Source organism: Falco biarmicus, chromosome 13, assembly GCF_023638135.1.
Source record: "Falco biarmicus isolate bFalBia1 chromosome 13, bFalBia1.pri, whole genome shotgun sequence".
NCBI lineage: Eukaryota > Metazoa > Chordata > Aves > Falconiformes > Falconidae > Falco > Falco biarmicus.
Window position 1 is genome coordinate 11,261,305 of NC_079300.1, and position 15,081 is coordinate 11,276,385.

At 41.4% G+C, this 15,081-nt stretch overlaps 2 protein-coding genes across 2 annotated transcripts in view; one reads left to right on the top strand and one right to left on the bottom strand.

The window, feature by feature from the left end:
* The window catches only part of LOC130158006 (cytochrome P450 2J2-like), a 119,861-nt gene that overhangs the window by 13,544 nt on the left and 91,236 nt on the right, over positions 1-15,081 (bottom strand). The window contains exon 6 of the mRNA XM_056358235.1: positions 11,948-12,013. The gene's annotated coding sequence lies outside the window, so the exon portion shown is untranslated. The remainder of the gene's footprint in view (positions 1-11,947; positions 12,014-15,081) is intronic.
* LOC130158008 (cytochrome P450 2J6-like) lies at positions 823-14,516 on the top strand. The gene is given in 11 exon segments (XM_056358238.1): positions 823-4,001; positions 4,003-4,053; positions 5,353-5,515; positions 7,627-7,776; positions 8,215-8,375; positions 9,040-9,216; positions 10,008-10,149; positions 11,437-11,620; positions 12,411-12,414; positions 12,763-12,904; positions 14,102-14,516. Coding segments are annotated over 11 exon segments (1,467 nt in total). The 5' UTR covers positions 823-3,887; the 3' UTR covers positions 14,281-14,516.

The following is a 15,081-nucleotide window of genomic DNA, read 5'->3' on the forward strand; positions in this document are numbered from 1 at the left end:
GCCTGAACGCTTCATTAGCAAAGCAGGTTTTCTGAGCTGACTAACCACCTCTGTCATCTCTACCAGTGAGGTGTTGCTATAGTATTTGTCAGATAATAATGAGCAAGGCTTGCATAATAATGAGAGGTGCTGCTCACATATACTGAAGATTTTGGACCAAGCAAAACTGATTTCCCCCCAAATAACCTGCTTGCAAAAAGCTTCTCTGTAAACACCCGCCTATATCTGCTTGATCTCACAAATACTTTGTTTGTATTTTGGTCCTTTAATTCACAATTTGTGCACATTAACTGAGTTCATTTAAATGCTATCACTTCTGCATTACAATGAATTGTAACATCCATCGCTTTAACTCTTCCTGCTAGTAATAAGGTACCTGGTCATCCCAAAGTAAAACCAGATAGTATATGTAATCTTAGAGAGATTTACCAAGGTTTATCAACACAGCATTTTTACTGATTTGTTCATTTTCAGCCATTTTCTGAGGGTGTAGCAGGCTGAGACTGTGCATCACTGACATGCTGTGAGAGCAGGGTTACTAAAAGCTAGAGTCCTAGCTAACAGGGAGGAAAATATTGTTGTAAACATTCCTCATCTTGTTTTTCCATTGTTTTTGATGGGGTTGTGGGGTTTTTTTTTGTTTGTGGGGGTTTTTTTTGTTTGTGGGGGTTTTTTTTGTTTGTGGGGGTTTTTTTTTGTTTGTGGGGGTTTTTTTTTGTTTGTGGGGGTTTTTTTTTGTTTGTGGGGTTTTTTTTTTGTTTGTGGGGTTTTTTTTTGTTTGTTTGGGTTTTTTTTTGTATTGTAGTGCTACTTAGGTGAAAGCAATGCAGACGTTACACTGGTGCTGTGGTGCTGTATATTGTAAAGGTGTGGGAGCTACAAAAGTCTAGCACCCTTTCAGTCTTGCTGGTTTGTGAAGTGCTGTAGAATCTTGTCAGCGCTCCGCAGTCAGCTGCAGAGGAACTGAAGAGGCACACGAATTTCATAGGCTAAACCATAGTTCATCAGGTCAGTTACCCTCTTATTTCTGCCATTTCCTAATGTTTGACTCTTTGCAGCTTCAGCATTCTTTTCGACAGTTTTTCAGTTTAGTTTATATTCTTTCTTGCACCTTATTTTCTCAGCAAATCTGAAGCTTGAAGTTCACTGGTAAGATGAGTGTATCAAATGAAGTTCTGCAGTCAGGGATCCGGCAATATTGAAATACTTTCATAAGTAACTTGTTTGATAGATGTAAGGGTGTGCTTATATGGCTCAGCTTTGTGTGTGAATGACCTCCTTCAGCTGTTATTTTTAAAAGAGCATCTACTGGCTTCTGCCATGGGTCAGGCCCCTGCACTTAATTAAAATTGGGTTTTGCTACAAAGAACACGATAATTTAAAAAATGCAGAGAGTATGTAGCGAAAAGAACTCTGGCAGTAGAAGAAAACGTAACATTGAAACAATGGGATACTGTAAGTTAAGCAGAAGTTGCAGCACAGTATTAGGTGTGCAGTTTGCATGTGGAATATTTCAGTATCTGAGAAAAGCCTGCCCATCTTCCATCACAATTATTACACTGCTGACTGTTCCATTTGTTTCCTGACCCATACAGCTCTAAACATGGAACTTCTCTTCCGTGTGCTTGCAATTAGTTCTTAAGAAATTTGCTCAGGCTCCATGGTTCCACTTCACAAATTTGTCTGCTGAATTACCTGAAGGAAAACTGTTTCTTCTTATTGTCATAGCATGTTGGAAGAGAAAAGCTTGTTGCACAAGATCCAATGAATAAACTTTCCTAGTAGTCTGGAAGGGTAAAAGGGGGTCAAAAGAGAAGGTGATGAGATACCCGTTAATCCTGGTTATGACAAGAACCCTTTCAGAAGTGGATGCTTCAGAGCAGAATAGAGTAGCTTCAGGTGGTACATCCACAGCTGTTGCTTCCCAAGTCTCTTGTAAAACAGAAGTGACCTGCTGTCAGGCAGTGAGGCTCTTATACTCTTGGTCATGTCTTCTGACTGTGCAGCTCCTGAAGTCACCATGGCTGCATAGGTGCTTTCCTCAGGAGCTGACTTCATGCCCTATCCTTGGAAACCTCAGGCAGGTGAGGTTTAGTGCAGCCTATGACATCCTCCCTACAACGAGGTTCATATGAAATTATTACCTTGAGCTAGAATGGTCATCTGCTATAACTGCCTGAAAACAGGTTTGTGCTGGGTACTGTAGACCTGAGATTCAATTCTTAAGACTCTAAAAGCAGGGAGAAATAATGGTGTTCTTCCCTCCCTGGTCCCATCTCGCCTGTTAGGAAAGGACGAAGCACACTATAGTGAGCTGAATCGCTGCCCTTCTGTACAGCTGTGCCCGTGGTGCTCACCCACCTGTTGGGGAGGTGCTATGGAACAGGAGCCAACCTGTTACGCTGCGGAATGCATGGGGCAGTGTATCGTGTGACGTTGCATCTGAATTTACTCTGACATGGCACCACAGTATCACTCACATTGTTGCATGGGCAGATTGAAGCAAAAAACATATGCAGCTCTTAAGAATTCTCACTTACCCCGTTATTTAGCAAAAGATAATACTTATAGTTGCTGAATGTGCAATAGCAAAATGTGGCGAATGAGAACGCAGCCCTTTTTCCCTGCTCACAGGGAGGGAAATCCAATGGAATTGAAGCAGAGGCATAGGTCAGACCTGATGTCCTCGGTGCAGAAATTAGTTCTGTAGGAATTGCTGGTTTGTTTTTTTTGGGGAGGGAGGCATTGTTTTGTATGTGGTTTTGTGTGTGTGTGTGTTTTTAAATAGGAAATTGTGCTTTAAAATATTTTGGAAAACCTGGAAAGAAAAATCTTCATGATACTGGCTGCTTGTCTCATTTCTAGAGCGAACCGAAGACTGATGATGAAAATGTGCCATGAAGAAGTATTTCTGTTTTCAAGTTTCTTTTTCTGCTTGGGTTTTCAGGAAGAAGCTGGCAGTGCTAAATGTGTCCCTGAGTCCTTCAGATAAAAAAACAAATTTAAAAAAAGCGCAGAAAACCCCAGCTGTCATACCTGGACAGAAATGTGGGATGAGGAAGATAAGGCCCTCCGTATGAAAGTGTGGGTATAGGAAATGTCCAGCTGATATGCCCTTACTTCTCAGGGCCTGAAAAACTGAAAAGTCCTTGACTTAGTTGTTGCTTGGTAGTTTTTATACTAAACCCATGAACGTGTTATCAACATTGTTCTCACACTAAATCCAAAACACAGCATTGTACCAGCTACTAAGAAGAAAATTAACTCTATCCCAGCTGAAACCAGGGCAGATCTGTTAAGCTTTTTGTCCATAGTACCAGTGATGTTTGATTCTTCACTGTGCTGTTTGCAGTTCGCCTGTATTGTTTACTGTGAAAACTCACATTGCAATGCTTCCTTGCTCTTAGTTCCCAAATCTATGTTTGCAACCACTCATACAAGGCTTCTGACTGCTTCATTTGCCTCTGCCCAGACAGTGCTACCCGCTGAGTGCCCCTGTTCTTGTCTGCGTACGCAGTACCTGGAAGGCAGCTGCAGCTTTGTATCTGAGCTCTTGTTTGCATGTAGTCAGTGCTTTGAGTGACATATTCTATCAAACTGGTTGCGCAAAAGGATATTTCTGAATGAGGTGCTTGCCTTCTAGCCTCTACTGGATCTTAAAGGGATGGTGGCTATTAGCGTATTGCAGCATAGTGATGTATTAAATACACTGGAGAATGGGAACACTTCGTTTTCTGAGATCAGGAGGCATGGTAGGAAAGAAGGGAGGAGAAAAATTCAGAAAGCTTAAATATAGCAGGGAAGACTTAAGAACAACAACATAGGGTCATTTCAACAGACTGATTCATAGCACTTTTCTCAGTGACAGAGTAGTTTGGAGGTGTGAAATGATAAGCGTAATTCTCATATCCCTGGTTTTGATTCTTCTGGGTGCACAGTTCCTGAAAATGCAATGGAAAAGTCGTGGATTTCCTCCTGGACCAACCCCATTTCCCATCATTAGGAAGCATGTGGTGGATAAATTTTAGAGCTGATCATGGCAGCCTGAAAAAGGTATGGAACTGCATATGTGAACTGAAGGTTACTGAGCAAAAACTGTAACAACTCATGATGGCTGTTGGCAGGCTAATGTGGTAGAAAGGAGAACCTAATCCTGAGAGAAGGTGAATTATGGAAGTTAAGTAAAATTTGCAGTCTAATTTATATGAAAACTAGTACGTGTACTAGTACTAGAACTAAGGACAGTAATTTTGCCTCAAAAAAGACATTTTGTTTTTAAGGGAGGCTTTTTGCCTTGGAAGAAAAAAGTGTTTCTCAGATTTCTCACCAAAGGTGCATACAGAAAATCTATCGTGATCATTCTATCATGGGATGGAAACAACGTTGTATCCCACATGCAGCCAGAATGTTAGCTCCATTGTTTTTCTGAAGTCCTTTCTGAGAATTGCTCCTTGCAGGTGAGCTAAAGATGTAAAAGACAGGAAAAAGAAGGAACTGATGGAAAGAATCAGGTCCATGCTAAACATGTTAATACAGGTTCTTTCAGTACTCAACGTCCTCCACTGAGCCAAAACTCCATGAGAGAATCCAGCGTGTTGGTATATTTTTCAAATCGCAACCTTTCTTTAGGTGCCAAGTGCAACCTGCATGTCAGGGGGTAGGTGGCTGCAGCTGGAGAATGTTGGCTTCAGGAAAAGGGAACTTAAAAGATCTTGATGCTAAACTTTTCTGATGGGTACCTGTTCATCACTGTAGGAGGACAGAGCTGTGCTGGTTTTTTGCCTAGAATCGGGGACTTTGTCCTTGCTAAATGCCCACAGGGGTGCCTGAGAGCGGTCCCCATCGCTGCCCAAGCAGAGGTGGGATCTATGCTCAGATGCCTCAGTTGACAGTGCTTCTGTATCAGAGGGGAAGAGGTCCTGCCATTGGAACTTGGTCTGCAGTACTAGAAGGAGAGTTACACCGGGAAGTTCTGGTTGCCGGCTGAGGAAAATAAAAAATGAAAAATGTAATGAAGAATGGGCAGGTGAAATCTCACGTGAAACCTAATACAGATCTGCAAACACTCAGTTGAGGGCATTTTCCTAATTGTTAATATTGCAAAGGCAACACAGGTCAAGTTTTAGAGAGGGAGAGAGCATCTGTTCTTCTATCATGCACATCGCGGTGCATGGAGGGTTCCCAGAGAGTGCCTTCGCTGTGGTAAGCACTCACACTGCAAAACAAAACCACTGTCCCTTTTCATTTCCGGAACCCGTGAGTAATGTCATGGTGGAACAGAGCAGCCCACCATGTGCATTTTGGTTGATGTTTCTCCCATGGGTATTTTTTTGGCATTGATCTAACAGACAGCTGGCAAAAATCTATGGCAACATCTGTACCCTGTGGCTGGGTCACAGACGTGTGGTGGTGCAGTATGGATTCAAAGCTGTGAAGAATGTTCTCGCCACCAACTCCGAGGATGTTTCTGGGCGAGTACAGACCTAAGTCTTCAACAGAGTGGCAAATGGAAAGGGTAAGACGTTCATATCTGTGGAAGGGCTTAATCCTTGACTTCTCCTCTCATGTCTTCCTTACTAGTAAGCCCTTAGTTCCCAATTCAACCATTCTGTCTGCTCAGGGTGAACGATACAGTTCTGCAGCATTATTCTGTTGTCTCCAGAGTCCCACTGTCACATGTGTATTTCCGAATCTCATCAGAGCAGCAATATTTGTGCCTAGCTAGGTCTTGCTTGCCCGTTCTTAGCGTTGTCTAACTGTGTGACCTGATTAGAAATAATCTGGAGTTTGCAGCCTCCTCTGCAAGCTGAGGCTAAAGTAATTCCTTATGCTCCCAGTTGTTTGTTTACAGCAAAAGCGGCTGTAAGGAGAGCAAGTGCAGAGCTGTTGAACAAGTTCTAGGCTTCTGAGAAGTCCAAAGGCACGGGAAGGTCACTGGAGCTTTAAATAGATTAGCCAGACATAGGTGCAACATAGCCTTGTTCAGAGCTTCTTATTGTGCGATCGTTTACATCAGACGTTGCTGAATTACGGTGGATGGAGAATAAAAAGGGTGGCATGTTTAAAACAGAAATGACTGAACGTGTTTCCACCAGCCTCTTATCCAGAGGATATAGAGCAGATGCTTTTATCCTGGTCAGGCTTTGTTGCCTGTGGGCTACGATCTAGAGAGCTTTAATTTGTAATTCTAGCTCATATAGAGGAAAACATCTTTAAAGAATATAGATGATTGTCTGGGGCCACTTCAGTCCATTTGGAAGGGTCTTTATTGCTGCCTTTCATCTGGGAGATGTGGAGTAAAGTAGCTGGGCTGTGACAAGCTGCCCTGGTGCTAGTGATTTGTAGAGGGATGGCTTTAACAAACAGCTGCAGCACAGCTGCGGGTTGGCATCTGCGACACAGATACCTGCCTGTTGGGCTGGCTCCTTTCTGCTCGCACAGGCTCCCAGGACAACGAAAGGAAAAGGGGAGACTTGTTCCAGGCTGTGGTCAAGCAGCTGTCTCGTGGAGCAAGCTGGCTTTCCCAGGGGAGAAGCATGGGCTAGACTGATGAAGCGATTCTCCACCATGTGATTAAATTTTGTTATGCTGGGCTGTCTGCTAGAACACAGGCTCACAGCACAGCGGCCTGGGGTGCCTTCCTGTCCCACCGTGAGACCCTCTTGTCCCAGGGAGCTGTTTGTAGATGGGCTAAAGCCTGCTCTTCCTGCTCTGGTTCCTGCTGGGTGGTTCTTGCCCTGGTTTCATTGTCTTTCCAGGAGGGACCTGGGCCAGGACAAGAACTCACTCTCTGGTGCAAACAGCCTGGCAAAAGCAGTATCCCCTGAAAGCCAGAGACTGTGTAGCACAGGCAATGTGCTCCCAACTAGTTATCAGCTCTAGCCAATAAAGTTTTTCTTTTTGAAGCGGTACTAACAGGGAGATGCGATAATCTCCAGAAGGTTTGTGTAAAGTTAGAATCAGAAGCATAGGAAATGCTTAGACCTCCCCAACGATGAGTAGATTGGTGAGAGACACCATCGTATTTCCAGGCTGTAGAAACCTGACCTTAGTGTTCGTTGAGGAAAGCTGTCTTTGCCGCTCCTGCAGAGCTGACTTGTGGCAACATCTGCAAGAACACAATGTCCATATAGGCATGCTGGCAAACATAGCTTACCAGTAAGTATTAATTGTATGAGAAGATTGTATAACATAATAAATGAGATCTTATAAGACATCAGATGAGCTGGGCTGTAAGCCTTTCTTTGTGATTAGGGATTTAGATTAATTTCTGCTCAAAGCATGGGCAAATAGAAGGCAACACCAACCCACACTGTCTTTTACAGCTTGTAGCAGGCTGCTGGGTGGAGTTTCGAGTAAATAACCACTGTTCTTGGATGCTTCAGAAAGAACAGGAAGGCAGGTGTGTGAATCCTGAGATTGAGTGGGCTTTTTGCAGAGGTGAGAGTATATTAACCGAGGTTGTTTCTCTGTCTTTAGCAAAATAAATTAAAAGAACACTGCCCTGATGAGGCTGTCTTCATTATGAGCGGCAGCATGATAAAAATGGGACTCTTAGTGTGTATGTCTTTTACTATTATATGAACATTAACGTGACATAACATTGATTTTTCTTGATGGCTGAAGGTATCCTGGTCTCAAATGGTCTCATCTGGAAACAGCAGAGACATTTTGGAATTGGAACTCTCAGAAAACTGGGAATGGGGAATAAAGGAATGGAGCATGGGATACAAACCGAAGCCCGTTATCTGGTTGGGTTCTTCAGGGACAAAAACGGTATGCCATGGACAAGGTGCTTGGGAACTGCATTTGGGCTTTTGACATAGAACATTGTTTGCGTAACTCTAAAGGGTAGATACTAACTGGTTTTGCTCCAGAAAAGAATGGGTTTGGAGCACAGTTTAGAACTGTTTGTACAGTCAGACCTCAGCAATGTGTATTTTGGTATCAACACCAAGATCAAGATTTTTTTTTTTAAAAAAAAGCAAACAAAAAAGCCAAGGCTGGGAGTTAAAGACCTGAGGCCTTCCTGTCCTCATTTTTGAATGAGGTTTATCTTTCATTATGTTTGCTGGTGAATTTTGGGTGTTCTAGGGTAACAGTCTAAATAGCACAGACGACATGTATTATAAAACGTCATTGTGATCATGCTTCTGAAATAACAAAGGAGCTAAAGAAAGTGCTTTGGACATGAATGCTTATCTCTGTCTGCAGGAAGAGCTGACGACCCTTCCTTCCCCATTGTTCATGCTGTCTCTAATGTGATCTGTGCTGTGGTTTTTGGACATCGTTTCTCCCTAGAGGATAAAACTTTCCCCCAGCTGATTGAAGCATGCAATTGTATAGTGGCTTTTGGGAACAGCTACTTTTACTATGTGAGGAAAATGACTTATTTAATATGCAAATTATTTTATTATTGAGCACATTTATTGCACTATTATGCAATATAATTATGCTATCATATATTGTTATAGTTATTGCTTTATTTAGTACACATTAAATGCTGATAAAAATTCTGACTATGAATATGAACTGGACCTACAGTGTTTTGGGTTTGACATTGTTCAATTATTATATTAATATTATATTAACAATCTTCATTAGAATTTCTCGGCAAAGGTCACGCTGAACTTTTCTGTAATGGAATCATCAGTACTGCTAAGGTGAAAAGGTGGTACTCTGCATCAGAATAAAAGAGAATTTTTTTTTCTTGTTTGCTAACGTAATTATATATAAGCATTTATTAATATTAATACATGTTAAATCTGTCTGTGAAACTGAATTCTTTTGTTGGTGAATTAACAGGGCAGATACAAGTAGAGTTACGCGGTCAGGCTAGGAAAGAATCCAGGGTGAAAACAGTGTTGTCTTTAATTCATGGTTTTAGTGTGTGTGATGTACCCAACACTTCTCTTTAATGCTACAGTGTTTTTCCTAAAGAAATTAATTCAGCAATTTAGCACCAAAAATGTTGACACTGTATCTCTACAATAGCCTTGTTCATGTAATCTAACTTACTGCATCTGTCTCGCTCCACAGATGTATGAAATTTTTCCACGGGCTTCAGAGTACCTCCCAGGACCTGCATGTAAAGCGGCATATTCCTCTGATTTTGTTCATTCTTTCATAAGGCAGGAAATTAAAAGCCACAGGGAAAGAGGCATAAGAGATGAACCACAAGATTTCATTGACTTTTACCTGGATCAGATAAAGAAAGTGAGTAATTTGCGCTGTATGGGACACAGATCCCATCGTAACAGATTCCCTGCACCTTTCCTACAGCCTACGGTTTTCTGTACATAGCAACATTATTACAGAGCTCTACAGATAGAGTTTAAAAACTCTGCTGTCGAACTCAAATACAAACTTCAAATACTTAGTTTAATAACTTGTTTTAGAAGTATAAATTAATTACGTTTGTTGTGATACTGTAGAATCCTTAGTGCAGGCTGAGCGGTGGGTGGTAGGGAGGACTTTGAGAAGGTGCAGATATTTGGATGGCTGGCTGATTCTGATTCTTTGTGTCTTACTAATATTTGCATTTATTATCTTTGTGCTTAGTAGTACTGTATGGTTTTAATACCAATCTTAAAATTATGGCAGTCTTTGCTCTGAAAAAAAGCGTAAATCTTTTAAAAGGATAACATACTATATATGCAATAGATAGCTGAAATGAGCAAATGTGCAGATAGTGGCAAGGGTGGGATAAAACTACTTTGAAGTGTTTTTTTTTCAGATATGGAAGTTAGCAGCAAGGCAACAAGTCACTCAGAAGGCAGCATAACAGGACCTTAGACACCTGACTCTTTCAACTGCACCTGTAACTTAACAGGATCAATGTACTTATTTGAGGAAAATATTTGCATAGATCTTTGTTTTGCTCAAGTATCTGCATTTTCTCTGTCCTCTAGAAAGACTGTTCATTTAGATATAGTGGACGCTGTCTGTCTTAGTGCTAATTGTTAAACAGGTATATGCCATTTTACCTTTCTCATTGACACCTGTAGACTAAAAATATCACCAGTTCTACATTTGAAGAAGACAACATGGTGCAGTCTGTTTTTGACCTTTTCCTGGGTGGCTCAGAGACCACTGCCACCACTCTGCATTGGGCTCTGCTCTTCATGGTGGTTTATCCTGACATCCAAGGTGAGTTGCAGACACAAACGTGGGTATGTTTCAATTAGAACAATTGTATGTTACACTTTTTTTTCTTTGTTTGGTTAAGATCAAGTTTTTTTGAAGATGAAGCTTTCTTCTTTTTTTTTTTTTTTAAGATCACATTTTTGAGCTTTGCTTTGAAGAAGCCAGTGAAATAGAAAATTTTCAGACAGAGATTTTAAAGTAATTTCAGGGATATTCAGCTTCTGATACTGTATTTTGTCTTGTTGATTTTCTTTGGATTGTTTCAGTACTGTAAGCATATAATGGAAGATACAGTCTGGCTGAAGACACTTGAGGTGAAATATGAGCTCGGGTTAGGGAAAAGGGACACTTTTCTGGTATCCAGAACGTGTAATAAGAATACATTGTTTGTCCTTACTGAGACACCATTTATATTTCTATATAATAAATATATTTATCGTAACATAAGGAAATGTTAAGCAGAGAAGAAAGATAAAAATATGATGAAAATTCTAAAAATGGGGCATAGTTGTACAGTAGTTTCAGAATTTTTGAATTATTTGATACAGGGCTTTCAGAGATGATGAATTGCTATGCCAAGTATGTGTTCTTGACCCTGGGGTTCAGAGCTAAAAATCCTTCTTTTCATGCTTTCGGTGCTAGAATGCTGGAAGAACAGAGCCTTATGCACACATATATATATGTACCAAATTCCAATGAAATAAAAAGCAAACAAACCCTCTTAGATTACTAGCCTAACTTTTAAGCATGAAATTTGACCCTGAACCCTCCGAGACTGTATAAACTATGTTACTTACTGAAACCTGGATAACAGCCAAAAGAGATTAACAGTTGGTGTTGGTTTGGTAGTATTATCCTGTTCCAGTTCTCATCATTACATATGTGAATCAGCTTGATACGATGGCTCCCTTGCAACATGCCGATTAATGTGCTGTGAGTCTCTATTTAGCCGGAGTGAAAATAATAGCTTAACTGAATTGATCTCTTAATAAGTTCTTGCTTTATTTATAGTTCACTCCCCTTCCTTTAACTATGAAGCTCAATAAATCTGTTTGGCTTGTGGAAAGATGATCTGAACATAGACTCTATAAACTAGGAACTACTAGAGCGTAGTAAAATCATAACTAGAGTTGTATAAATGTATTCGCATTTTAAGACATGGTAAATATAAATTATTTACACACGGCAGTTTTTTACATTGTTACTATAATCCAAAAAGGAAATCAAAGCTCTGTTTCATGCAAAACGGTGTTCTTTTATCTATAATGGATTTTATTTTATTTTTTTAAGAAAAAATCCAGAAAGAACTAGATGCTGTTCTGAGTCCCTCCCATCTAATCTGCTATGAGGATCAGAAGAAACTGCCTTATACAAATGCTGTGATTCATGAGATCACGCGCTTTAGTAGCATTATTTTAATTACACTTCCTAGAGAAGCAGTGAAGGATACAACTGTTCTGGGGTACTTCCAAAGGTACGGATATCCTTTCTGTTCCGATGTGATCTTTGGCTGAGTTCAGCTCCCTGCAGCCATGTTTACCATTAACCCCCTTTCTCTCCAGTTCAGGACAGATGGGTGTTGGTGACAGCACTGGCAGACAGCGCTCGTCCCCTCCCATCCCCTCTGGCCTGTGACTTTGTCTCACAGTGAGTCAAAAAGCTCGCCAAGAGCACAGCTGCACACCAATGAAACTAGTGTGCTGTGAGAGCACTGCAGAGTCTTTCTAAGAGCCTGTGGTTTTAAAATAATTCATAAACGTTTGAGCTCTTATACTTTCAAAACGTGTCAGAGAATACTTACCAGAAATGTACAGTGGTGTCAATAGGGAAGGTGCAGCAAACCATTCATGTTAGGATATTGTCTGCCCTGCGGACAAATGGGAGATGGAATGATTTCTTCATCGGTGACGTCTGCGACAATACCAAGTGTCTACGCAACCTCATTCACTTGGGACTTCTTTTCTTATTATTACCTCTCTGGCATCATATTTGAAATGTAATGAAGATGTTTCCCCACAGCTTCTGAGCTGCCACCTAACCTCAAATAAAAAGCTTCTTCCAGCTTCTTCGGCGTGTCCAGCCTTTCCAACCTTAACCTCAATGCCAAACCTCCCCAAAGGCATGCATGGAGACATCTTCCTGCAACCCCCTCTGTTTGTCATGCACACCTTTCCCACCTCCACCTTCAGAAAGAGAATTTGAAATATACAATTTCATTTCTAGGGTGAAACCTGTCAAAACCTGTCAAAGCTTGTCAGAAGTAGGAAAGTAATTTTGGTAGATTTAGGATAAGGTCGTAAAGAACTGCAAACCATGCATTCTGTTGCATTTGCTAACAGAATGGGGTAAAAAGAAAAAAAAAAGACAGACACACATGAAGGAATACAGCAGGGAAATTCCTGAATCTGAAATACTGAAGTTTCTTTTCTTATTTACTACTTTGAAGAAAACCCACCTCAGAACAGTTTGAGATTAAAAGTTTTTTTCCTAATAAAATAATGTTTCATTTCTGCTGCCTCTCCATGTGACCAGCATGTGCTGAATTATAGCTGGAATCGGTTTGTGGTGTTCTTTGATGTGTGAGAGACAACTGAGCCAACATCATCTTCCTTTCAGGGCACTATAATTGTGTTACACATAGGCTCGGCTCTTTTTGACCCTGAGTACTGGGAGACACCTCACCAGTTCAACCCTGGTCATTTCCTGGACAAGGATGGAAATTTTGTGACCCGAGAGGCCTTCATAGCTTTCTCAGTGGGTAGGTGCACCAATAACTGAACCTGATTGTGTGGGTTAGATTGTGAGTGTAAAGCTGTGTTATTTTCATTGCAGAGAAGGCCAACTGCAATACATTCCAAACTATAGGAGGACGTGGTTTTCCCAGCCCAGAAAAATGTTTGATTACAAAAATAAGTTGTTTGGTAATTTTATAAACCTTTCATCTTAGACTTCTGTGAAAATGCAGAGAAGGTAAAAGAAGTAAGGCCCTAGAGTTGCCAATAATTTGGGGAATTGAGTCCTTGTACTGCTGTCCTCTGTCATCCTCTGACTATGTCAGGTTATGCTATTATAGTGGCTGTTCTGTGGCAGGCTGCTCTGCTGGAGCTGATTGACTTTGTATAAGTGCAGAAATGTGAAGGTGGATCACGTACATCCTAGATGGCTATGTCTTTTCTGGGGGGCTTCTGGAGTCATGTTTTCACCCAGTGTGTGAGTTTACAGAAGCTTAAACAAACAAAAGCTGTGGGGGATCATGCCAGGATGGAATAGCCTGGTTGTCAGAGCCCTCAGCTGAGACGTGGAAATGTCAGGCTCAGGTTCCTGGCCTAAACAGGGCAGAACAGAAATTTAAACAGTTGTTTCTTGCATCCAGGTTGAATGGCCTAACCACTGCGTTTCAGGGTCTGTCACTCTCTTTTTCTGACTGGAAATTATATCTTGGACACAGTTAATCGATAAATTGGGAAAAGATTTTTCTTTAACAAGTTGTTTTCACTGAAAGCATTATGTAGGAAAATATGTCATCAGATGTAGAATATCCTCTGTGTTCTGATTTTTCACTGCTGTTAGTGAAGAAAAGTCAGCCTGTACGAAGTGGAAGCTATGAGGGAACCTAAAGATGCTTTCTTGTAATTCTCATTGGAATCAAGAGACTGAAATATAGAATTACAGAAATAAAGAATTATAGAAATGGGGAGTCCTATAGATTAGGAAGGAAAGCATGAAACTATTGAGAAGCATCTCTGGTGTCTTTTTCTATAATCTGGGCAGATCCTGCAAAGAAGGATTGCTGACATCTCAGTTTGGTCAGTTCAATCTGAGGGGAGAACATCACATTCAGCAAAGCCTCTTGTTCCTTGCTGAGGCTGAGTGATGTTCTTTTGAAAAGCGGGGAAGCAGGTGCTGGTTACAGACTTCTGTGGGACTGACCGCTCTTTCCCATCTCCCTCTGCAGGCAACCGTAGCTGTCTGGGAGAGGTGCTGGCGAAGATGGAGCTTTTCATCATCTTCTGCAGCCTGCTGCAGACATTCAAGTTCACTCTACCAGAAGGAGTTAAGGAAGTCAATACAGACATTGTCTTTGGGAGTACAATGAAGCCCCATCCGTATGAGCTCTGTGAAGTTCTTCACTAGGTTGCAGGGTATTACAGACTTGAGAAAGAGGCATTCCCACGGCTTTGCTAGCGTGCTGATCTTCTGTGCAGCTTTTACGTTTTTCATTTCCAGCTCAAATTCAGTGTGAATTTATCCTTGTTGTGTTATGTCTAAGAAGCTGGCCCTGAAAAATGCTTTGGTTTTCCTGTGTCTGAAAAATCTCTGTACGTTTTTTTTCCTGCTGTATTACAAATGAAATAAACACAGTAAATCATTACGGTGTCTAGTCTTACTAGAAACTCAACAGGAATCTTACTGGAGGGAAAAGGAACATTAAAGCGACATGTTGAGAGGTCTTCCCCTCGTTCCCACGCGTTCTCACATCTAGAGTGAGGTATAGAAATGCTCTTCCCAGAGGTGGTGGCTTTGGGCATTGCCAGAGCCCCTAGGTATGGTTGCGTGGGGGAGCAGAGTTGTGGAGGGATGTGCCAACTAGGTGTGAGCCAGCTGGTTCGTCTGTTTAGCCAAGAGCCGTGGGGAGATGATAGCTTGGATCTGGAAGTAGGAGAGCTGCAACAATGCAACCCTTCATTTGAGTGTGAGGCTAGTGACTCGGGCTGAAAGTGAAGGCAAACCTCTCATACTCCCTGCTGAAGAGTTGCAGAGGGGAGCCCCGCTGCTGGTGAAACAAAGTGGGTGTAAATGATAGCGGACCATTGGGCTGGCTGGCCTGAAAATGCTTTTTTTTTGCCTGTATTGTTGTGGTGCATTTGAGAAGCATTTCTATGAGAGAAGGAGTCCTCTCACTGAGTGGAGTTTGTACTGCTAATGGGCTACAGG